The sequence below is a fragment of the Zeus faber genome (genome assembly GCF_960531495.2).
Source record: "Zeus faber genome assembly, chromosome: 5".
NCBI classification, from domain to species: Eukaryota; Metazoa; Chordata; class Actinopteri; order Zeiformes; family Zeidae; genus Zeus; species Zeus faber.
This window is the reverse complement of record NC_137192.1, coordinates 15172132-15198674: the sequence shown is the minus strand read 5'-3', so window position 1 is coordinate 15198674 and position 26543 is coordinate 15172132. Positions and strand designations below refer to the sequence as shown.

Here is a 26543-nt window from a genome sequence, read left to right as displayed (position 1 = left end):
CGTTTCGTGGTGTCACACAAGCTCACACCGGCTATGCCGCGAAATAGTTTCTCTATTTGTTATATCAAGCATATAAAGTGTCAATTATTACATTTCCTATCACAAGTACCAATTGTTGTATTTTCTATCACATTATCTATTCAATAAAATAAAGGAAAACAAAATATGTTGCTCGATTGATCATATGCTATGAATTGCTGAATATTTTTATTGCTTAATGGGGGTAGAGGTTTTGTCTTGAGCTAATGAGCAATAAGCTTGTAAAGTAAGCGATAAAAAAATGTAATAATCAATCATATGAGAAGTATGGGAAGATTGTGCCAGAATTCAAATTTGTGTAGGATAGATCGATCGATAGATAGATGCAGTGGCTGGATGGGTGGATGGATAGATACTTTATTCATCCACACACATCATAACAAATAGGCAACAATAATAAAGTAATGACGTAGAAAAAATGGCAATACACTAAGCCTGAAAGTGCCGATGCCATTTTATTTAATTTTTTTGGTCATTATTTGTTGGTGTGTTGTTTTGGGGGTGGGTGGGGGGGGGTCTCCCTGGCATGTGAGGGGTTAATGGGATGTGGCTCGGGCTCCGTGGATCCTCCTTCTCGCGGGGACCGGTCGCCGCCTCAGCAGCCTGGTACGCCCGCAGCCCGCAGGACGACTCCTGGGCGGACTTGTTGCTCTTTCCTTCATCACCGGGTCGGACAGTGAGACGAACCCGTGCGTGGGATGTCGGAGCCGGGGCTGGGTGGACGTGGACAGAAGCCCGGAATAACAACAAACCAGTAACCGCTTCACCGTGATCTTTCACACAGCGGTACGTGTCACGTCGACGGGGTTTGTTGTTGTTGTTGTTGTTGTTTTTTTCCCTGATCAACTCGTTGTCAAAGACTCATTCCTGTTATTCCGGATTTTTTTTTTTTTTAATTTTAATTGTAATTTTTATAATTGATAGTAGTTTATTAATTGGGATGGATCGGCTGTGTCGTAGACCGCTCTGCATCCAAACTAAACCTAACGCACCGCGAAGGGAAAAGCAAAACTGGGAAGAAATCCGCTCGCGGTGACGCGATAGTTTCTCCACGGTTTCGTTTTAATGTCATCCATGGCCGCTGTTCTATCGCTGTTGCCCCAATTCGTGGCCGGCGAAGCGCTCGACTGGGCTGAGTTGTCGAACCAGCCCGTGTAGGACGGAAGGGGTGGGTGCTCAAAGAAGCCAGTCGCCCAAATATCGATCTGTGATTTCGCTCATCTGCCCTGACCCGCCGTGTAAAACCCGGGGTTGTTATGGCGCCGGTGTCCACTTTGCACGAGACGTCGCGACAAACTTTGGGAGTCCCGACCTGCGCCCAATTTTTAATCGATGCAAGTTGAGTGCGGACAGGACCAACGGCACGATTGTCGGATTTCGTGGGGTTTTGTCGCCTTTCGAGGGGTTTCTTTTGGGGGGAAATGCGGCGCGACCTTCCTCCCGGGCTGGCGTTTCAGCACCACCCGGGTGGACAGCGCCCCAAATCCCCGTGTCCCACCCACAGAGACCCCAAGACCCACACATCAGCAGTGGTGGAGGAAGTACTCAGACCTTCTGATTAAGTAGAAGTACAAATATCCCTGAACAAAATACTGTAGTCACAGGGAAAGTATCACACTGACATTTCTACTTCAGTAAAAGTAGATATGTGACCTAAAGTATTAAAAGTAAAAGTACTTGTTATGTCCAGTGCCCTAATATAAACAGGGCCTATACTAAGTGTATAAAGTGCTCCTGTATCTTTTCTTCCTGCAGAGTACTTGCTCACGCGTTTGATTACAATTTACAATGAAATGGTGGTGTAGGTGGTGGGAGTAGGTGGTGTCATAGTCATTCACAAAAAAGTAAAAAAAAGTCTCAGAAACGGAATATACAAGTACAAGTACAAAGATACAGTAAAGAAATGAACCTGTACTGCTCGTTTCCATCACTGTACATTATGTTTTATACATTTGAGCGAGGGGAGATGTCTTATTAAAAGATAGACGTACTCAATTCTGGCCAGCATCCCACAAGGCTAACGATTTCCACTCTGTGTTTAGGGGCAATAATGGAAGACAAGACCAAGTGTGGATCGTAGCCAGGGAGATCATCCTGACATCATCATGGAGAAATCCACAGCAGAGTTCCTCAAAGCTGCCTCCCGCTCCACGTCCTCGCTTCCGCCCGAGCCGGTGGACGTCCTCCACAGCAAAGGCTGCTTGCGGAGGGTGAGGCTCAACGTCGGGGGGCTTCCTCACGAGGTTCTGTGGCGAACGTTGGACAGGCTGCCTCGGACGCGTTTGGGAAAGCTACGGGATTGCGACAGCCATGAGTCTATGATGGAGGTGTGTGACGACTACAGCATAGAGGAGAACGAATACTTTTTCGACAGACATCCGGGGGCGTTCACGTCCATTCTGAACTTTTACCGCACGGGTAAGTTGCACATGATGGAGGAGATGTGCGCCTTGTCCTTCAGTCAGGAGCTGGACTACTGGGGCATCGACGAGATCTACCTGGAGTCCTGCTGCCAGGCCCGCTACCACCAGAAGAAGGAGCAGATGAACGAGGAGCTCAAAAGAGAGGCTGACAACTTGAAAGACAGAGAAGGCGAAGAGTTTGACAACACCTGCTGTGCTGAAAAACGCAAGAAACTTTGGGACCTACTGGAAAAACCCAGCTCGTCTATTGCAGCGAAGGTAATTGTCAATGGTTGAGGGTTAGATGATGTGAGGTTGCAGATACATGAGACCATTTAAGGCCATTTTTACTGGGATTGTTGCAGTCAAAAGACATCAAAGGGTAAACCATTGTTATCGTTGACTTTGGGTAATAGTAATATCATGTGTCTAAAACATTGTCAATATTTCTCAGTAATGTTGCCTATCAATCTTGCACGATTGCACAAAAGTTGCTCAGTATATATCATCAGCCTAAGAGACTGCTTAAACATGGGATTTTCAATTAAAATAGAATCAAAATAGTGACAATCTACACAGTGGTGTCACTAGGGTTGGCCCGTATAGGACCACCCCCCGCCTACATGTGAATAAGGGGAGTACCGGCACATTTATTTCCACTTCAAGCATTGCGCACTGGGTGACACCTACCTACCTATATAATCTCAGGTGCCCACAGTGTTACCCAATTCACAAACAAAGCGAAAACAAAACAAAATACTAGTTACGCAAAAAACAAATATGCTAAACAAGAAAATAATGAAACAAAACAAATCACTAGCTGATACAGTTTCGCCTACCGTGCACCACCCAAGTGGCGTGTTCAGGGACCTCCGGCACAGAGACACAGGGGACTGGGGTTGTAAACACCAGTTTATTGTAGAGAGTGGGCTTGCTGGATTTAGCCCAGGAGCAAATAGAACATGTCATGACACAGGCTCCTATCCTGAGTGTGTGTGGGGATGGGGGTTTTAACCTGTTGTTCGTTAGACCAACCAACAAGCAACCGGTATGCAGCCACTCTGACCCGGGCCCCTAATTACCTGGATCCAGGTCAGGTGTGGCTGCACAAACCACACCACACTTACAAAATAAAATACTCCCAAAAATCGAATCTAAATAAAGCAAACATCTAAAATAATCAAACAACACTACCTATTATTAGTAAAACAACAGCTAAATACCAACAAATAAATGGCTCCTACACTCCTGCCCCTAATTGTGCATAAAATCACAATAACTTCTATTTTCGAAATGAGCTATTCCCGCAACATCAACTATGAATTTAGGAATATTTTGCTTCCTGTAACATTCATTGACCTTCAGTGAATCTTCTTCTTCATTAACCTACAAAAAAATAAGATAGAGAGAAAAGGAAGAGGTAGAGAACAAGAGAGTGAGTCCATAATGCTAAACTGCTGCTTCCAGTCGTAGACAGAGCTTCATCACAGGCCTCTCCAGAATGCCAGTCCTTGGTTGAAGGTGCACAGAGCTCACCAGGTCCTTTGCATCTGGCCTGACGTCCAAAACTTTCCCCATCACCCAAGATCCTCTTCGAGCTGTGGCATCTGCAAGAAGGACAATGTCTCGAGGAATGAAGCTTCTTTTTGGCTTCTTCATCCATTTTTGTATCTTCTGCATCATAAGTAGGTACTCTGAAATCCATCTGTGGCAGTTTTTCCTACCACACGCCACCCAAGTGGCATTTTTAGGGACCTCCGGCACAGAGACACAGACGATGGGGTTTAAGACACAGTTTATTACAGAGAGTGGGCTAGGTGCAATAAGCCAAGCAGCAGATGAACACATGTCATGACAAGGACTCCTCTCCTGAGTGTGTGTGGGGATGAGGGTTTTACCTTTTGCTCGTTAGACCAACAAACGGACAACAGGTATGCAGCCACTCTGATCCTGGGCCCCAATTACCTAGACCTCCACCTCCATGGTCCATCGGTGACCCGACAGACTCCCCTCCTCCCTTCCAGAGAGTAGGGCCTCGGGCTGCAGTGCTGGCTGGTGGAGTCGTGGCCGGGCATGGCTGTTGTGGGGGCTACTTGGAGGGGTGGCCTGGCTTGCTGCATGGTCCCGGCGGTGGCTGCTGGGTGGAGCAGCTAGCTGGCAGTGGTTACCCGTGGTGTTGCTTCAGCTGCTTCTCCCCTGGTCCTCTGCCGGACACCCTAGATGCTGCTGCCAGTCGCGAGAGGGCTGCAGCTGTGTCCCTTCCCCATGCCGCAGAGTCCCTGTTCAGATGCCAGTGTAGCAGTTTCGCCTACCACACGCCACCCAAGTTGCATTTTCAGGGACCTCTGGCACAGAGACACAGACGATGGGGTTTAAGACACAGTTTATTTTAGAGAGTCGGCTAGATGGACACGTGTCATGACAAGGGCTCCTATCCTGAGTGTGTGTGGGGATGGGGGTTTTACCTGTGGCTCGTTAGACCAACCAACGAGCAACAGGTATTAGATTGGATGAGGTTAGATTCAACCGATTGTCATTACACAGAGTACAAGTACTGAGGCAACAAAATGCATTTCTCTGCATTTTACCTATCCTCTGACATATCTAGGAGCAGTGGGCTGCCATATTGTGGCTGCTCAAGGACACATCAGCATGCTACCAGGAGGAACCATCTAGCAATCTTCCGATTACTAGATGACCCGCTCTACCTGAGCCACTGCCTTAGAGCAGCCACTCTGATCCTGGATCCCAATTACCTGGACCCAGGACAGATGTGGCTGCTCAAACCACACCATCCCCACACCACACCTTCTCCTCTAAAAGAGTTCAGCCATGTATTGTATTTTCTTCCAAGTTTTCCTGATGTAGAGATCACTTTGGTTGAACAGTCCTGGTGGCATGATTGGTTTGCCCTTTAACATTAGAATGTGGTTTAGTGTAAGGACTTCAAGGTCATCTGGGTCATCTGAGACTTTGATGGGTCTGTCATTTAGTATTGCCTCAACCTCACAGAAATGGTTTGGAGCCCTTCATTGTCGAGAATTTTCTGTTTAAGAACTGAGGTGAGAACACCTTTCACTGAACGAATCAGCTCCCAGATGCCACCTTGATGGGAAGCTGTAGGTGTGTTAAGGTTCAATTTTAAGCCATCCTGGACCAAAGCCCTTTGAACTTGGCTATGGTTCAGAACAGCCAGACTTTCTTTCAGCTCCCGGTTGGCTCCAACAAGGTTTGTGCCGTTATCAGACCTGATGGTTGATAGACTTATCCTCCTGTCTGAAAGGTAAGTCTACAGATGAACCTCTGAACTCTATCTGTACAGGAGTCTCTACCCAGTGTATATGCCACTTGCAAGTGAACAGCACAGCCGTTCAGGGGGGTGAAAACACACAATATCTTTTAAGAAGACTTCTGCCTCTTTTGACATCGATGGGGCCAAAATAGTCAGCTCCAAAATCTGTGAAAGGAGCCTTGTCAGACAACACACTCTCCTCAGGCAAGTCTTCTGTTCAACAAGCTTTCCGCTGTTTTGCCTCTACAAACAACACAGTCAGATATGACTTTCCTGGCACCAGAGTTTACGTAAATGATCCAGTACTTGTTCCGTAACCTGGACAGCATGTGATTTCTTCCATGCAGGCCTTTGGACAAAAAGACTGTTGGATTCTGATGGCAGTGCTGCTTTACTCAACAGACCACCCACTCTGAGGATTTCATCATTCATTACTAGGTCCAGTTTGCGTTGTAAACTCTCCTTGGGGATGATTTTATAGCCAATCAGTGAGGCTATTTCAGCATTGAACTTCTGCCTTTGTACATATTGAATGATTGACTGATCTGCCTTAGCAAGACCTTCAGGAGTTTGACGTTATCATTTGAGAGTGGCTTTAAAGCTCTGAATGGTTCTTTAAACTTTGTGTTCTTGAATCTCCAGATTGTCCTTACCGAGGCCTGTAGACGCACAATAACATGAGAATTTCTTTGACCTTCAGAAACCTAGATACAGATGTTTCTAGCCTCATCCAAGATGAAAAGTAATAGATCAGGTGGTTGGTGGCATTTTCCAAATCCTTGACAATAGCATTCACTATCACCTCTGGGTCATCTGCAGGAATCACGTGAAGATCCACATCCAGTTTGGGGCCATTCCTCTTTTGACTTATGGAGAAACTCAGGTCCATTTATCCATCTCCTGCCTTTCAGGAAATCCTCAGCTCTCATTCCTCTTGATGCTTCATCTCGCTGCTTGATGCTACATTCTCCTTAGAGCCCACATATCTCCACTGATCAACATCTGCTGCTTCTCTGATGACAGAGGTTCTGTTTGCCACAAAGGTGTAGAATAGATATACACCGATCAGCCACGACATTAAAACCACCACTAATAACCACTAATATTGTGTAGCTCCCCTTCTTGCCGCTGAAACACCCTACAAGACCGGCCATTTTGGAGATGCTCTGACCCTCTTGTTTAGCCATCACAATTTGGCAGCTTGTCAAAGTCGCTCAGATCCTTACGCTTGCCCATTTTTCCTGCTTCCAACACATCAACTTCAAGAACTGACTGTTCCCCTGCCGCCTAATACATTCCACCCCTTAGCAGGTGCCATTGAAACGAGATGGTCAATGTTATTCACTTCCCCTGTCAGTGGTTTGAATGTTGTGGCTATTTTGTGTATTTAAGTACTGTTGTGCTGTCAGTCCAGAAATCTGACTTCTCCGGCTTAAGTTGCAACTCCTTCTGAAGTATTTTATCAATTCGAAAAGCAAGAACTGCAGCTGTGAGTTCCAGTGGAGGAATTGTAGTCCGCTTAAGTGGAGCAACTCTGGCCTCTCCCAAGAGAAATGCAACATGTACTTTATTATCTTTTCTCAGTCTCCAGTAAGACGCAGTTCCATATCCAACTTCACTGGCATTGGAAAATTGGTGAAGCGTGCTGTAACAGGGTCTCCAATGTCTCTTGGTTTAATACAGTGATTCACTTTGATCTAAGCAACCTTTTGGAGGTCCTCCAGCCAATCAGACTAATGCTCAGAGAAGGAATGGGGAATATCTTATATCCCACCCCAAATTTATCTGACAAAGTTCTTGCAGCAACAGCTTGGCTGGCGTACTGAATGGGGCTAGAAATCCCAATGAGTCATAAAGTGAGCTGACTACTGACACACTGTCTCTTCTGCTCGATGGCCGTTATGCTGAGGTTCTGAACTTCAACTTGTCAGTTTCAATGCACCAATGTAGTCCTAGTGTGCGCTCCATTGGAAGTTGGTCTGTATACAAATCCAGTTTCATAATTGTTCTGCTCTGCTGTCCTCAGCGATTGACTGGAGCACTGTACGGCTGTTGCTGATCCACTTTGCAAGATTGAATCCTCCTTTATGACAGTGAGAAGTCAAATCCTTGATCATTTAGTCCGCGTCCTCCTCTGAAGCCAGGCAACCAAAACAAATTCCTTTTTTTCTTGATGAAATAATCTTAACATGATGTACTTTCACTTTCAACTGTGAGCCTTTATCCTATGAGCGACTACTTTGTGAACAAAACAGACAGTTGTGAGTAGAGTAGTACTTATTTCCTGTATGTTGAGGTATGACTCATTCCTTTACTACAGGGACATTGGTGGCAAAACTGCATCCCCTTTTCCTTTGCTTTAAGCGACTAGCACTGGAGGCATTAGAGTTGGTGGGTTGTGAGTCCTGTATGTTGCCAAAAAGTGGATCTGAGGCAAAAGTGGATCTGCTTTTTTGATGAAGGCAACAAGATCAGTAAACAGCGCTCCCCTACCACAAGCAACTTGGACGTTTCAAGATGAGGCTCCTCATGTTAGATGGTAAGTTCAGTTCCTTCATATGCATCATTTGCTCTCATTAAGTTTGAGCATCCTAAAAAAAAAACAGGGAGAATGATTGTAGTGCTTTAATATCCTCACTCGTAACGGGTGTCCAGCTGAGAATATTTTCCATATAAGCAGATGCAATTTTGCGTTCATTTCCAAAGTGCTCTGCTAGAAGACTGTTGACTCTGTGGTATCTCTGCTCTGAAGTTAAGTGTTGACAACTGTGCACAAAGTCTCTTGGCTGCTCCCTGGTGTATTGTTCCGGAAAGTGCAAACAGTCACTCCAATTAGTTGTCTTCTTCACTCCATTTTCAAAAGCTCTGAGGAAAGATATGTATTGAAGAGGGTCTCCATCGGACACAGGGATATTTCTTGTATTTGCTGGACCAGCAGAGCAGTGATTTAATTTTGTCTTTGCATAATGTTTACAATGTCATTCTGTATCTTTATTAACAGTGTGTGTCGCTTGAGCTGGAGCATCAACCTTTAATAGCATCTCATCCATCTGTGTTTCTGGCCTTTGTTTGGGCCTAACAACTGGTGGTGAGGTATGAGATCAGGCACAACAAGAACATTATCTTTGTCATCCATTTTATCTGGAACATAGGTGTCAGCATGGAGATATAATTTTCTTGCTCTATGAAAATTGTTCCTCTCAAAATAGGAGTTAATGCAAAATAATGTAATGTAAAAGTATTGAGCCACACTGTGGCACTACACTGAATTGATTTCCAAGACATGAAGCTTTGCATTTGTTGCTGCCAATTCCATTTCAAGCTCTAATTGTTCCTTTTCTCACCTTTTCCTCTTGAGCTTTTGTTTCCTTCTTAACTCAGTAACACGCTCCATCAGAGATACGTTGTCGGCCTCAGCTTAAATGCATGCAGATAATGTTGAGGAAATGTGTGATAGCTGGGAGTGTGTCTTTACAGGGTTTACTTTTACACTTGACCCCGCTAGAGGCAGTATCCTCAGGGTTTATTTTATCTGCGACACTTTGGTCGTCGGGAGAGTCTTTATTTAGCTGCACATATGGATGACCCATTTCAGACGGCCAGCATTTTACCTTTTCAGTGAAATCACAGAACATTGTCATTTTTCCCTCGAAGTATTACTTTGCCTTATAACTTCATCTTGTGGTAAAGGTAAGTTTACAAAAGATGCATGCATGTCATTTGCATCTCGATAACACTTGATAAAATTTGCAACCTCAGAATTCGCTGAATTTACATTTTCATTTTATTGCCATTCACACACGAATGTTTTCCATACACCTTTTGGCTTGTTTACATTGTGTACTCCTTTTTTCCTGGCACATTTTCATGGAGAGGCCCAAACCTTTAGAAGTGCATTTAATGCTTCTTTTTGCTGACGGCATTTCAACATCACTCGCCGTAACATCAGACATTTTTAGCGTTTCTTCTAAACTGCTTGTTGCATACCAATCAAAATCCTCAATCGGACAATAATGCAGGTAAAAGGTAGCAAAAACAACAAAGGTGATTACTGGCCGAACAGATCCAATTCATCACACAAAGACACATGCTGAAGTCTGAGGTTTTTTTTATTTAAAAACATTCTTTGGAATAAAAGCCGCCGGCAGTGGTATATAAAAGTATTGCGCAATGATTACGTGCAGAAATTCAACGCTGTCCGACTTGTCAAATTTCATGAAACTTGTACATTACTGTGAAATACTGGCTTTTAAACTCCACTTGTTTGGCCGTTTTCCAATACAGCTTTTGTAGTCGTATCACATACCAGTTTCTTGTGAGAAGGTTGAGCGTTTGGTGATCTGGGACGGAAGCCGTTTTCCCGCTGATGTTGATTTCAAAGGGTGATGAATAAAACAATCCGTGCTGAACAGCCATCCAAAATCCAAGAGGATCCAACCAGGCCATTGATGAGGGGTCCTTCCTTTGAGTCAAAGGGCAGGTTTTTTTTACTTTATGTACTGGCCATTTGTCAAAAAAATAAAATCCAACTTCAATCAAACAGCCACGGACACACCATTGGCATGCCTCTCTTGTGCTGGTAAAAAACAAACATAGGCCCGCCCAGGTGCATGCTGGTCCTGCACCTGCCTACCTACATCATCTCAGGAGCCCACAGTGTTACCCAATTCACAAACAAAACAAAAACAAAACAAAATACGAGTTACACAAAAAGGAAATATTTTTGGCAAGAAAGTAATTAAATTAAACAAATAACTAGCAAAATAAAGTACTATCAAAAATCGAATCAAAATAAAGCAAACATCTAAAATAAACAAACAATACTACTTATTATGAGTAAAAGAAACAACAAAATAATAACAAATAAATGGCTCCTACATACAGTATATACTGTATTTAAGTGCCTTTCAAGTCAGTGGCCATAGATGTTTTAAATAATCTTCTGACATTGGTTATAGAAATATATGGATAATATAGGTTCACAGAGAAATAAGCAAAGAGATGAACATGCTCTATGAAACGTTGCATTCTTCATCAAGGATGTGGAAAATCTGAATTTTTACAACTTATAAGCACAAAAACGCAGCGTTCCCGTGACAACAGCATAAACATGCGTGGTGTGAGGGTGGTGTGGTTTAAGAAGCCACACCTGTGCTGGGTCTAGGTAATTGGGCCCAGGATCAGTGTGGCTGTTCGCCTATTGCTCTTAGAGTAATCAACAAGCAACAGGTAAAACCCCCATTCCCACACACACACACACACACACACACACACACACACACACACACACAGGAGTGGAGTCCTTGTCATGAGATGTTTTCTATCTGCTCCGGGGCTTGTTCCACCTTGCCCACTCGCTACAATAGACCCGGTGTGTTTTCAACCCCATCGTCTGTGTCTCTCTGTCGGGGGGCCCTGAAAACGCAACGCGGGTGGTGTATGGCAGGTGGATCGGCCACTACACGAAATGGGAGTTGATGCATTCCTAACCTGCCCTGGAACGCACTTTGTCTTAGTATGATATTTGGATTACACAGCAAGATTTTATTTCCTAATTCCATGCATGGCATATGGATTCATAAGATACAGGCCTCTGTTTAGAACGTAAGTACAATATGAAACAACAGTGACGGGGGTTCCGCCTCTTCGAAGATAATTGATATCCTATAGGGTTCGTAAGGCTCTTTCACGCACTAATAGTTTGGAGAGGAACAGAACAGGATTAAGGTTTAGCAACTCAGCCGTGGAAAGAGCTTCTCTCTCTGTTGCTCATCTTCATTATTCAATGGAACTCAGAGTTTGACGGTCATTCAAGAATCATTCAAAATCTGGCTTCAAACGGTGAAAAAAATTGAAAAGAACAGATTTGTTACCCCACAAAGTTTGTGGTATGGGATTCACTGTGTGGGGACGGGGAAGTCCACATTGTCGTTTAACCGCCTTTGTCTATAAAAAGCTGACATGTAATCTATGTGAAGACAGGCGTGGGAGTGGGAGTGGGCTTTTCGGCGGGTCTTCAGAGAGCAGACCACAGCGGTGTTTATGCTCTTAGAAGACACTCTCGTCGGGGCCGTACCGAGGGGATCAAAGACAACGCGGCCTTCCTCCAGCGTTGCCAGGAACGCTTTGACAGGAACACACCGCCCGGTTCGACTGGAGGGAGAGCCACCGCGCAGGAAGTGGAATTTGAACTATCGGTGATTTACACTCTCGCTGAGGATGTGTGAGTGCTGTCAGTAGCTGCCGACGCGCTGGGGTGAGCGCTGCCAGTCTGTCAGGGAAATTACATCTTCATGGGAATCAAGGAGATGTCAAATCAATGTTTATCATGTTAGCGTAAAGACACTGTTGTAGCCTGTGGAAAGGAGATAATGGCGCTGAGTGGAATCAATGTGTGGTGAACGCCGTCTCCACAGCCACATCATCAAGTCCATCACGATGGCGCTGTAAAAACAGAGGGATGACCCTCTATTGAATAATTGAATCATACAGTAGCATTACCCTTTTCTCTCATCTTGAGCAGAAGACCGACCAAATACAGTTAAACCTCAGTCCTACCATCAGAGAGGGAACTACTTTGGCTGCTGCCCACGGAATATGTTAAATCATAAAGATAACTATGACATAGCAACAGAAACACCATTTTATTGACTTTTTGGGAGGTCGTATTTGAAGGGGCCTGTTTTTGTGTGCGTGTGAGTATTTTCCGCTGGGTGTGAGTCTGTGAGTGTCTGTGTACACAAGTGATTACTGTACCTGTTTTAATGAACCTCGCTGAAAAAAGCAATCCCAGTGAAAAGCGGCTGGACCCTTGGCGGAGCTGCTGTGGGAGAAGCCCTCCCTCCTGCCCACGTTGCCTTCCTTCCTCTCTTGTTTTTCTGCCGTTCTGCCTCTTATCTCTGCTTGTTTCCTCCCCTTCTCCGGGCTCCTCCACCGTACCTCCAACTAAATGTCAGGGAAATGTCACATTAATTATTCCCTGGGAAACTCCAGGCCCAATTTGAAGCTTCCCTTGCCGTTCACATTCTTTGTAAGCCACATAATTGTCTGTCTTTTTGCTCCAATCAGATTTGAGTCACTGACCTCGCCGAAAAGTGGTGAGACACAATAAGATTGTGTCTCACCACCTCGCTGAAAGTGTAGCACGGGAAAGCTGTCCCCCCCACTTAAATTGCCGGTACTGCGATGCAATTTCGTATGTGAAGGATTCTAATCCTTTGTGGAAATCTCCTAATTGTTAAAGTCCACATTGCCGCTATTTATAGAGCCGCGAGGTTTTTTTTTTTCTGTCCTGTGCGTCAGAACAAACCTCATCACAATCTCAGAGTTGCACGGACTTGAACGAGAATGTCTTTGTGGAATAAGCGATTCAGTGTTTGGTGAACTTTAAAGTTCCAGACTATCACAGTACAATAAGCGTGTGTCATTGAGCTATAAATGCAGTGCTACCAATTCTGGAAGTGAGTAAATATGCAGGGTTGAAGCAAAAGTCCTCAGTGTTTCCAAATTGTTTCTTTTCTTCCAAGTTTTATATACATATGTTGGAGAAAGCTTCTTCACGTTCTGAATCCTTAACTTGTCTGCAATGAAATTAGAAATTTTCTCTCAATATGCGTATGAGTTTGGTCCAATACACTAACAGAACAAATTTCACTTGGATTCCTCTCCATCTCCAATGAGTGAAAATTCCAAATTTGATTTTGATTTGAATCTCAATTCAATCCAATGTATGATGATTCATCATAAGCGAAGCAGCTGATCTTTATAAACGTGATAATCATCGGGGAACGTTCAGGGAAAATACGTCAATCCCCGACAGGCCACTGGTAAAGTCTAAACCAGGAGCTCCTCATAGCAACATGGCGCAGGGTTGGAAAACCTCCAGTAAGTGCTTCCTGTCACAGGCAGCAAGCGAGGATATTGGAGCGCTGAATGTATGGCTGAAATCAGATGAAAGGAAAGTGATCACTTGTGATTCTTCCAGGCTTTTTGGCTATCTGTGTCTGATAAGGAGCTAGTGCCGCGCAGAGATACTGCCCGGGCCCCGGATCATTTGCGGTCTGAGATTGAATGCACCAGTGATTGCTTTCATCGTGTCGCTCCCCTACGCTTGTCAGAGTGTCTCCACATCAGTGGCAGCGCCTCCGAGTGGTGTTTGGAGCTTTGAGGTCGGATTAAAATTCAACTCCAAAAAAAAATTTGTACTGCGACCTGTGAAGGTCAGCGGTGAGATGGAGTGGGAGGGGGAATCGAATTTCTTGAAGCCTCTCCTCAGCTCTGCCTCCGTCTCATTTGGTCCTTCCACGTTCGAGCGTGTAGTCACTGGGAACCCCCCAAAACCAAAATGCAGCTTTAAGCTCAGAGTCACCACCTTACAATAGGTTTCAAGGTCGATATTATAGTGGAAGCACAGTGGATATGTCACCAAAACACAGTCCATATTGTCGTAAGTCCTGAGATCTTCACCCTCCCCCTGTTGATCAAACCCCTTGGTTCATTTTCATTTCATGAAGGATTTTAATAAATAATACATTTATTTATTATCTTGCATTATGCAGCAGCTTCCGCCCGCTTTTTACCCCCTTTTTGCCTTGATGAGAGCTGATACTGTACTTACTGTATTCCACTTTGGACAAAAGCATCCGATAAATGACATCGTAAAATGTAATATAAAGTAATATCATATAATATGATGTAATATAATGTAATATAATATAATGACTAATGACTTGCATGCTTGCATTGCATTTGTGAGGCCGGCAGTGGAGATGGAGTAAAAAGGTTGCCATTTTGTTAAGAAAAGCACCGGCCTTGCTTGGCTGTTGTGTGTAATTGTAGCTGTGGATTTCTTGCTGAGTGCTAGATGATGTACTGTTATAGATTTATGAAGCTATTGATTAGCAGCTCAGTCCTATGACCTATTTGCTTGTCTTGATGAAGACCACACAGTTACTGTACCTACACACACACGCACGCATGCACGCATAAGCATGCACACACACGCACGCACCTCACACACACACGCATGAACGCACGCACACACGCGCGTGCGCACACACACACACACACACATTTTCTGAAACATGTTTTAGCTCCAAGCCTTATGAAACACCATCCCTACGATTTATGGATCCCTGTGACGATGCTCAGTCATCGTATTCGAAAATAACTCTTCCCTTTGTCCCTCTAACATGGTGACAGACAAATTTATGTACACACACACACAGACACACACACACACACACACAGACACACAGACACACACACACACACACACACACACACACACACACACACACACACACACACAACCATACACAACCACACACTGATAAACATGCATGCAACACACACACACACATCACATTCAGATGGGCGGGTACCAATAACAGTGAGATGGGCTTTCATTAAAAAAGTCTTTCTGTTTTTTTAGGTTGCTGTGAAGTAAGGATGATAATAACCATCAAATAAAACGAAAATATCTACCAATATGTTTATAAGATGCCATGTTAGTCAGGTTTTCTTAAAAACCTAGGAGAAAATGATCCGTTCTGGAAGGATCGGATTTTGTTTCCTCAGCAAAAAGATTTTGACCTTTGACTGAAAATTAGTTGTTTGCACGTCCTGGAGGATTCAGCCCATAATCATCCTGGATACGTGGATATGTACCTTCCAAAACATGTCCGGCTTTCTTATAGTCAGATAATAACATCATGTCGTGGATAAAGTACTTTACTACTGTACTTACAGTAAGTACATTTTTCAAGTGTCTGTTCTCACTTACGTATATTCGGTCTTCGTAGACTTTCGAGTATTACTCTTCTACATTTCAAAGCAAATATCTACAATTTTCACTCTTCTACATTAGTGACATTAGCGTCCTGTTATTGAAGCTTTTATCAAAATACAGGGACTGTATCTGTGGATTCCCAATCAGTGATATATCCATATCCTTATCCTTGTAAATGACTATGACATCACCTATACTGTTTTTAATGTCAATGTTTATGGCACTGGCTATGACAAGTACTTTTACTTTTAATACTTAGAAGTACATTTAAGATCAAGTACTTATACACTTTTACTTAAGTAGAAATGTCCCTTTTACTTTTACTAGAGTAATTTTGTGTCAAGTTATGTGTACCTTTGCTGATGTAAAACCTCTGATTACTTCTTCCACCACTGACAGATCAATTGAATTAGTAATTAGTTTAAAAAATACTTCTGCTTAGAGTCACTTTGAGCAGGAGTGAAAAATCCAATGAGCAATTTTTGGGCTACATCTTGGACATTAATTTGTTCAATTTGCTGTCATCGACCCAAAACACAAATCACGCAGAACAACAAAGCAGTTGCGAGACGCTGTGTTTCTGCACAGAGGATCGGCCGAAGTGCAGCCGGAGACGTGCTTCATTATTCAGCGTGGAGCTGTTGCGGCGCCGGGGCCCCTCTGGAGGGGACGGAACAAAAGGGAAGTGTAAAGTCTGAGCAGAGACGGAGCAGAGAAGACACGCCGAGGGTGAATCTGAGCCAGGGAGGAAAATAAATAAATAAATAAATAAATACATAGATAAATAAATAAATAAGTAAAAGCACAAGAGGTTTAGGACTTTGTAGAAGAAAACATCAACTTTCTGAAATCCTGGGGCGAGAATAATTCAAAGTAATGGCCTTCAGGTGAATCGTATCAGATTATTTTTGTTATTCATTATTCATTCGTTCCAAAAAAGAGTTGCCGTGGATCTCAAACCGCTTCACTGTTTTGGTGTTTTTGTTTGGTGCAGTGCTCAAAAAGATTGCTTTTCCCACTTTAGGGAAAGTCTGTTTTTTTTTTTTCCGGTATCTTAATATGGATGGTAGAAAAAAACGTTAGAATTATAAGTCATGTCTCCTAATTGTGGCCATATAAACGGTTTATTTTGTTTCGTTGACATATGGAATTCTTGTCATATATAGAAAAGAAGAAAATAATCTCTACACAGCAGTTTTAAAAAAGGCAATACCCGATAATGCATTTGGATTATGTTCACTTGTTCGTCGTTATTGTGTCTTTCTAAATTGATGACTGCTACAAACTGCAGTTGCCATGGAGTTGGACTTGTGTTTCCAGGGTGATTATTGGACTGATTAACACGTGGAATATTGTACGACGTCTGGATAACGACACTGTGAAAGCGGTTCCGGGCTTTTCAGACAAAATCAATTCGGTTTTATCCACACTCCAGCGCGAAACAGTCTCTTCTGCCATTTTAGATGGAATGATTATTTTTTTTGTAAAAATGGAGGAATATCAAGACAAACAGAATCTTCCCCTGTGTTATGTTTGTTGTCTTCAAATCAACTTCAAATAAAACTGCGGCACGCACCGGAGGGAACCGGAGGAGTTTTACGAGGGAAGATCCCGTGATTGCAGTTGAACCGCATCCTTTATTAGAGTAAAATTGCTATATTGGTAACTTCAGGTTGTATTTTGGGGGTTATTCGTGAAAACTCGGATGTACGGAAGCCCTGAAGGTCAAAGTGGAAATACTTTTCAAAAATACCTGAAAATGTGTCTATTGAACCAATTTCCATCTGATTCGTAAGTCCTTGGAACCAGTTTTCTTTATTTCCACCTTGTCATTTGGGGATTCCGTACGGATGCTATCTCTTGACGGTAATATCATACACCGATCAGCCACAACATTAGAACCACTGACAGGTGAAGTGAATAACATTGATCATCTCGTTCCAATGGAACCTGTCAGGGGTTGGGATGTATGAGGCAGCAAGTGAACTGTCAGTTCTTGAAGTTGATGTGTTGGAAGCAAGACAAATGGGCAAGCGTAAGGATCAAGGACCAAATTGCGATGGCTCGACGACTGGGTCAGAGCATCTCCAAAATGCCAGGTCTTGTAAGGTGTTCCCGGTATGCAGTGGTTAGTACCTACCAAAAGTGGTCCAAGGAAGGACGACTGGTGAACCGGCGACAGGGTCATGGACGCCCATGGGCTCATTGATGCGCGTGGGGAGTGAAGTCTAGTCCGTCTGGTCTGATCCCACAGAAGAGCTACTGTAGCACAAATTGGTGAAAAAGTGAATGCAGTTATGATAGAAAGGTGTCAGAACACACAGTGCATCGCAGCTTGCTGTGCATGGGGCTGTGTAGCTGCAGACCGGTCAGAGTGTCCATGCTGACCCCTGTGCACCGCCGGAAGCGCCTACGATGGAGACGTGAGCGGCAGAACTGCACCGTGGAGCAATGGAGGAAGGGGGCCTGGTCTGATGAATCACGTTTTCTCCTCCATCACGTTGATGGCCGGGGTTAAGGTCTGATCCGATGGAGCATCTGTGGGATGTGCTGGAACAACAAGCCCGATCCATGGGGGTCTCGCCTCGCAACTTCCAGGACTTAGAGGATCTGCTGCTCACAAATTGGTGCCAGATACCACAGGATACCTCCACGGCTAAGAGCTGTTTTGGTGGCACGGAGGGGCTACAAAATATTAGTGGTTTTTATTTTGGTGTATATATTCACATCTCATAGAAGTCATGAGGATTTGTTATGAGAATACAGGAATACTGGAATTATACTCAAGGGTCTTGTGTGAATTGAAATGATCTTCTGTAAATTAAGCTACACATGTGGGAGTAGGGCTTTTTTATGTGCATTTTATATGAGCGCAGCCTTAATTGGATCCTTTGCACTTTTCCTGGCTGTAGTGCAAAAGCATAATTAAACTAAATTGTCTGTAGTGAGTTTAATGTTGATGGAATGCCGTTTTTTTCTCCTCATTTTAATTTGCCTTGTCTTGCTTGTTACTGTGCTCACATTCACATGGCCGCTGGTCTGCTTCCTTTGACATTTGGAAAGGCTGGAACACAGCCAAGTTGAGGCGTTTGTCACTTTAAAATTTATATCTCATTTAAAATTTAATGTGTGACATTTAATAGGCTCCAGATTCCTTGTTTCCTTGATTCCATCTTCCTCATATGGTTCTTTGAGATATGGAGATGGTCTTTTTCGTATTTGAGTTATTGAAGGGCGTTGATGGTGTGAGTTTGGAAAACGGCCGTTCCGCGCCACGATCCAGGGGAGGGCGGCATTCAAGCTGATATAATATTATAAAATTATCCTAAACAAGGGCAATTAAACAAAACACAACTCCCAATAACCATTTTCCGTTCCGCCCGGGGTACCTTAAAGATTTCCAAGAGTAACAATACACACAGAAAACTTGAGTGGCACTCCTACTACTTTGTGAGAGCGGGCCCTTCTTACTTTTATTTTGCAGAACCTTCCCCATCAAAACAAATTCATATGGAAAGGTTGTTCAGGTTCCGGTTGAATGGACCCGAAGCCGCTTTGAAATGGATGAGGGGTTTATTTTTTAATGGCATCGATGATTGCATGAATCTCACCGAGCTGGGTCCCATCCTGCCTTGTGCAGCTTCAGAGAGGTCCCTTTGTCCAGGAACATTACATTCCAGAATAACAGGCGAACCTCTAAGCGGAGGTTTGAAATATCAGCAGGTGGCAAAACTGACAAAACTGTCACGTACAATTGCCGTGCTGGAGAATTCAAATATGGCAAAAAGTACATTGTGCTAAACCTGAAATATACGATAAAGTGATTGAAGGCACAGTCTGCACCAGACTGCAAGTCATGAAATGGATCATTTTTATACTTTTGAGTCTCTGTTTGAACCAGAATTTGGGGAATAGAGATTTCCATGTTTCCCAAACGCATTTTCTGGAGTTTAAAACAGCAGGTGAGTATGTTTTTCCACGGAATTTCAACATCAGATTCACGGCTGTTTTATATCTTGAGCTTTTCAAAGACACGACACAAAAAAATCGCGGAAGATTCTGAGGGAAAATGGACGCATCAAAACCGTTGAACCTTAAGTTGTGAGGCAAATTTAGAGCGTTTTACACCCCGGGAAAGGACAACCGGATGGATTTGGTATGACTTGGTGCTTCTATTTTAAAACCCTCTTGTGGTCAACCGGCGTTGGAGGGGGAGCAAGGAAGGAGGGGCGTTCCGGTGTCGGGTCCAGGTCCTCACGCTGAAGCGCGCGGGCTCCGGGCGGAACTTCAGGGCGACAGCGGAACAGCGTCCCGTTCAGGAGACGCCGGGCGCCGTCGGAGAGGAGAGAGCGACCCCACACAGCGCCAGGTGGTGCCTCGCTGGTCAGCGCGGTGTGGAATGAGGCCGTGGTCGGTCAAACCCGTGATTTATTCTTTTGCCGATGAAGGGAAAAGAGAAATCGACCTCAGTTTAAATAAAAGGAACGCCGTACTAAGTGAAATACGGGTTGATTCAGTACGTTTTACGGTTTTGACTGATGTGCAATTGATAATCAATAAACAGCTACAGCACGATACCAGTGGTGGAAACTAACGAAAGACGCTTTTTACTATACTACATACACGCTTATGCACTACCAGACTTTATTTTTATTTTTTTTCTGCATTTTATTTATATACGTATTTGGAACGTATATCCTATACTATATTGTTCTTAATTGTAATCAGGATATGCAGGAGTAAAATGTAGAACAAGCAACGCTTTACTTTTACTTAAGTAGAAATGTAAATGTGGTACTTTCTCTTTTACGAGAGTCATTTTGTGTTAATAGGGCGTTTGCACTTTTTGAATTTTTACCTAAAAAGTAAAAAGGTCGGAGTGAGTGAAATTCCCCCGTATGGTTAAGCTCGCTCGTGCAGGTGGACGGACGCCTTGGAGGAACGTCGCGAAGGCCAGAGCGGCAGAAATACAATCCACTGTGATGGAAGAGAAACGTTCATCAAGCCGGCGGCTGATTGGGGAGGGAGAGGGAGAGAGAGAGAGAGAGAGAGAGAGAGAGAGAGCGAGAGAGCACTTGACCACAGGCGAGAGAAGCCTTTCACCTTGACGGGCGCCTTAACCCGGCGTGGCACCGCGCTCAGGCTGCGCCAGGCACGGCAGAAACACGCGGCGTGCGCACGCACACGCCGCGTCCTCGGCGACGCCCATCGACACGTTGATCCCCGGGAACTCTCTGTGACATTAGTGAGTGGAATGTCTGCGGACGCAGCTGTTGTGACCGTTTGGACTTTCGCCTCGTTTGCGTCGACGTGACGTTCACGTTTTGATCGGTGGGAATGGTGGTAGCGTGCTCCTCCCTTGTTTACCCCTCTGTCTCTCTCTCTCTCTCTCTCTCTCTCTCCTCACTTCTCTCTCTACAATATGAAATAAACCTCACAGTCAGTGTCACCATAGCAACTGTCACTTCTGTGATATTTGGACTAGCAGCTGCCTTCTATTCAGGCGTCACTGTTGATTTTGGGTTTTTGTTTGTTTGTCTGAGTGCGTGTGTGTGCGTGTGTGTCTGTGTGCGTTCATGTGTGCGTGCGTGCGTGTGTGTGTGTGTGTATGTGTGTGTGTGTGTTCCTTCTTTCCCTCCTTCTCTTTCTTTGTGTAGGTTCCCAGTTGCTGCCTTCCCTTCCCTCGCGTATTCGTCGATGTGCAACACACTGAGGTTTCTTCTGAACTCGCATGAAATAAACCACCGAGCGCGACGGACGACCAAAGCTGTTTCTAAATCCATTAGCAAACAAAGCCTGTGTTTTGAATATTAAGCTATTTGGACATCTTAAATTATTATATAGTGCTTGATCTTCCTGGCAGTCTCCTGTCACTAGTCTCTGCCGATGCAGGAGATCAGAGCCATGTCAAGCCTTAAACATCTTGATCCTTTTAACGGGGATGTGTGATCGCTCCTCTGTTGATTCCGTCTAAACCCAAGGAACGCAGCCTCGCTACTCAACGCCGGCTCAGCCCGCACCAGCTCTGAAACTCGGTGGAAGACTTGACGTTCTATAAATATTCGTCCCTTCCAGCTTGATATCAGCAGATGAGATCAGTCTTCCCTGGTGTACCAGACCGGGGCCCATACTTTTTTCTATTTATAAAGTCACCGTGGACTGGCCCGGGTTTAAATATAGATGCTGAGTCTGGATTCTCTTCTTCATCTGAGATGCATGAATAATTGAGAGGCAGAGGAGATGAGGTGGGATCCATTCAGGAGATGAATGGTCCATAAGTGCAGATCGCCTGCTTATTGGAAAAGTTCGGAAAGGGAATGAGCCTCTTCGGGGGGGGGGGGAACTGCCTGTGTGTGTGTGTGTGTGTGTGTGTGTGTGTGCGCGCGCGCGCGTGCGCATGTATGTGTGTGTGTGTATATCGCCATAATATAGATTTTTGTTATTGTAATATTGCCGTATAGTTACATTTCTTGAAGGCTGCATTACAGTCAAGTATTGTAATTTGAATCTGAACTTCATAGACTGTTCTAACTGTTTTAATCAATGCCTTTATCTGCTTTGTTATAACATTTCTTATGAAAGCACCAATAGTCGTCCCCAAAATATCAATATATATTATTGATTTCAAGGTATTTGTGCATGATATTTGGTATTTGGTCAATTACGCCTATTCCTATCTTATGGCACTTAGAAATTATAACTTGCTTGATAAACACTAAATAAGATTGTGTACTGCAGAGGTATGGATTGGGTTCATTTGCCTGATTTCTGATGTATTAAATATGGGGCTGCACTCGGTGTTAATAAGACAAAACTATCCCCCACCAAACTAGTTCTACATTATGCTGGTTTTCGTGGTTTTGTTGTTCAAATGAGGATAAAATAAAAAGTTGGCGTTCCTTTTGATGGCCTCATTTAAAATTTGTTTATGAATTTTAACGGCCATGGTGAAGCTCCGATAATTAAGGGAACGCACTTACAGTAGAGCCAAAAGTAAGGGACAGGGCTTATTCTGAAACAAAATAAAAGCTGTGCAGTTTGAGTGCATGTGTATTCTTTTTTTTTTTTTTTCGGGATTCTGGGAAGCTTGCCGCGCCTGCATGGTTTGCCTTTGGCCTTATGTGCTGACTGCGTAATGCGACTGAATGTGGAATGAGGGGGAACTGCTCCACAGCCACTTCGCGCTCATTAGCTGCAGGAGCAGGTGGAGGGGGCGGGCGGGGCCTGGTTGAACGATTCCTCCCCTCTGTACTATTTTGTAAAACGGTGGAGTGATGAGATAAACACAAGAGTGGTACGTTCTGAAACATTCAGAGCGAGACAGAGAGCGTTGCATCTGTCAATCTCAATCTCAATCTCAGGACGCCGGTAGCCTTGAGTGAAGCGAAGGAGGCTCGTGGGCGTGGCATAGGCCAGTTGGAGCCTAAATCTGAGCCCATTTTGGATTGGAAATCAAAACATAGCGCTGCTGAAGTGTGAGAAGATACTCGTTCATTCTAGCAACGTATGACTAGCATGTTAAAAATTACGTTCTGCTTGAAGGAAGAGGCAGAGGTGATGCAGGGTAGCTAGAGCTAAGAGAGAGAGAGAGAGAGTGTGTGTGTGCTTGCGTGCCTGCGCTCATAAGTCATAAGTGTGTCTGTGTGTGTCTGTGTGTGTGTGTGTGTGTGTGTGTGTGTGCTTGCGTGCGTGCGTGCGTGTGTGTGCTTGCGTGCCTGTGCTCATAAGTCACAAGTGTGTGTGTGTGTGTGTGTGTGTGTGTGTGTGTGCTTGCATGCCTGCGCTCAGTGTGTGTGTGTGTGTGTGTGTGTGTTTGTGTCTGTGTGTGTGTGTGTGTGTGTCCCTGTGTGCGTGCGTGCGCGCTTGCGTGCGTGCCTGCGCTCATGAGTGTGTGCACGCATGCGTTTCATGCTATCGTGCTGGGGGAAATGTGGAAGACACGGTCTCCTCCCGTCGCCATGGAAACCCCATCTCTGTCAGAGCCAAGGAGGCAGAGCCCTTTCCACATTCGGAAGCAGGAGTGTGAATTATTTCGCATTAGCTCACCCTCACATTATCATCCCTTCTTCCTTTAAGCCGCTGGAGGAAGGTAGGATCCCCACGGATTTGAAAAGGGGGAAAAAAAAATCTTCCGCCGCGAGACGTGGCCGCTTGCTGACCGAAATGCAGCTCAACAATCAGACAAATGTGTCGCTGATGTCTGTGACAGACTGGAGCCGCAGTTAATGAATGGGCCGCTATGATCGTCCGTCTCAAGGCAATCTGGGGTGTTTGTTTAATCGCGGGGATTTCGGGTCGGACCCCCTCCACCACCTCCAGCCGGTGGCACCCGGTTCGACCCGACGGAATACAGAGAACGAGCGGCTATCAATAAAATATAGAGTAGAGACAGAACACAGAGTGAAGGAAAACACACACTCCTCGGCTGGTGAGGGTTGAATAAAGTGGGAGAGGAGGAAGGAGGGAGATGGAGAGAGAGGGAGAGCTTGGGAGGGGGTGAGGGGGGCTGTCAGACTTTCTTTCTCTTTTTTTCCCCCCCTGTTTGTGTGTGTGTGTGTGTGTGTGTGTGTGTGTGTGTGTGTGTGTGTGTGTGTGTGTGTGTGTGTGTGTGTTTTTTTGTTTTTTTGTTTTTTTTTGTTTTTTACAAGCAGGTCTATCCAGCCACCTCCTGTCGAGCTTCAAGGGGGTTGTCATGGTGACAGTGGCTCCCAGCCCAGGCTGCATGTGATGCAGCATCGCAGCCCGGTGGCCTCAGATGTGGCTTCGGATACGACCGAAAGAAAAAAATGAAATAAAACGAGGGGTCAAGAGTTGTTGATTGTCGGCGGTCAGGAAAGAGGGAGACGTTCTCTAAATTCTAAGTGGCTACAATTTCTATGACGCGCTCCCTCTTCTCCAAAATGAATTAAATGTAAAGATTTGTTCCTCTGCTATACCTCGGGCTGGCGATTGGTACTCATTACCGTTAAGGTATCGGCCAAAATAACCCGATACCAAGTAGTATCGAAACTATCCATTCTATCCTTTTTGTACCAAGATTGAGAAAGAAAATGACTATTTGATTGGTTTTGCTCACAGCCAATCACAGCGAGCGTTTTTCGATTGAACGCGACTCTCGATTGGCTCGCTACCGCGGCAAGGTTCTTGTTAAAGGGTCGGTTCACAATTTTTCAGGCGTCCTTATGGACAGTGAACGAGGTTTTCGAGGTGTCATCATTCCTCCTGTACTGGCTTTCTTTTTTTTTTTTTATTTAACGACTTTGACCAAACACTTCATTGTACAGTTTTGTACAGTTATTTTATCAATATTTCAATAATTTGAACACTTTCAAAATGCATTTGTGTATAAATCATTTGGATTTACGTGATGGGTATAGTAGAAAAAAAAGGTTTGGAATGAAGTGCTTATCACTGAAATCACTATTGGTAGTGGTATTGTCATTTATTTCAACGACACCCAGCCCTGACTCCACCTGGCTGTGACTATGCTAAGTGTCAAGTGTAAGCGCATGCCCCAGGGTGAGTGCCGCGGGAGTTCAGGCGAAGACGTTTTGGGATTCTCAGGGGCCCGGGAGGACCCAGGTGCCTCCAACCCCCCCCCCCCCCCTTCCAGCTGGTAATGAGATAGGTGCCGCTCGGAGCCCTGGGAGCATGGGACTTCCTGTGATTCCACCCGGGATGACGCCAGACTTTCCAGAGTGCGGGGGATAGTAATCTTAGCTGCACCTCCACCCGGGGCAGCTCCAAATACCTGCCTGAGTCACCGCTCGGACGGAAAACAGCTCCAGTCCCCGACGGGCCGCCCTTCCATCAACAACGCTGATGCCACAATAAGGTCTCTGCTGGCTTCAGGACTTTATGGATTTTTATTTATTTCTTTTTTTAAACAGCGTTCCTCTTTTTTTTTTTTTTTTTAATGCTGATATAATAAGTCCAAGGCTCACGGTTCGCTCCTGGCTGGTACAGGGTCCTGAGAGATACAGATGAGAGCGCCTGTCACTAACAAAGCCCGCGTAGCACAAAGGAAATGAATCATGGCTGCTGGGACGCCGCCGACATTAAAATTAGGCCACGCTCTCTGAATGAGGCCTGGCACATGAGCCAAATGAACGCCAGGCGAGGCCCGGATTTCTTGTGAATGGACGCAAGTCGGCGAATTTTTTTTATTCTCTCTCTGTAAACAATTTTTTTTTTTTTAATCTTTTGGGTCACCAAAAAAAGCCCCCCAGTTTTCACAAATATCCGGTAAACAGGAGGTAATTAATTGCAGGCTCTGCACCAGACATGAGAGCAACATTTGCCGGGAATAAGCAGAACCACCCCCTGCGGAGCTGCTCTGTGCCTCTAAACTTTGTGCTGCTTGGTTTTTCACAAACGTGGCTTCTCGACTCAAGTCAAAATAAACAGTTACGGCGCTAAATTAACCTGAGCGCCCGCCGTTGCCGTTGTGCGGTGTGAGTATGTGTGTGTGTGTGTGTGTGTGTGTGCGCGGCTCAGAGACACGAGGCACTCGGTCTTTGTTTGGAGTCACGGTCCCTCCCGTCAATGCGCTGTGCCAGATCTGGATCATACCGCCCAGCCCCCAGGTCTCACCCTCTCTCTCTCTCTCTCTCTCTCTCTCTCTCTCTCTCTCTCTCTCTCTCTCTCTCCTCTCGCTCCCTCGCGTGACATTTATTGTGTTGCTTTTATTATTTAATGTGTTAAGATTGACATGCCGCCTCGGGGCAAACGTTCGGAGCCGGGCCACGTTTTGTCACCCAAATAAATCCGGGGCGCAAACAGATCGGCTGGTTGTTTTTCAATAACTTCATTTTCATTTTTATTTAAAAAAATGTTGGTTCCCGTCATTTATTGCTGTTCGCAGCACAAACCTTACAGCAAATGCACAACGTTCATAGCATAAAATTGACCACCCTGCTGCAGCTTCTCAAACTCAGTCCAATGGGGTAAGGTGTGAAAATGGGAAACCCATTAAACGCATTTCATAGTGATTTTTTTTTTACATGTATAACATGAATAA

At 44.7% G+C, this 26543-nt stretch overlaps 1 protein-coding gene across 1 annotated transcript in view; it reads left to right on the top strand.

Annotated features, from left to right (window-relative positions):
- Positions 1–2144: 2144 nt before the first annotated feature.
- Positions 2145–26543, top strand: part of kcnb1 (potassium voltage-gated channel, Shab-related subfamily, member 1) — a gene marked incomplete at both ends in the record, with an annotated part of 32217 nt that continues 7818 nt past the window's right edge. The window contains one exon of the mRNA XM_080000957.1: positions 2145–2720. Within this exon, the coding sequence (XP_079857083.1) occupies positions 2145–2720 (576 nt within the window). The remainder of the gene's footprint in view (positions 2721–26543) is intronic.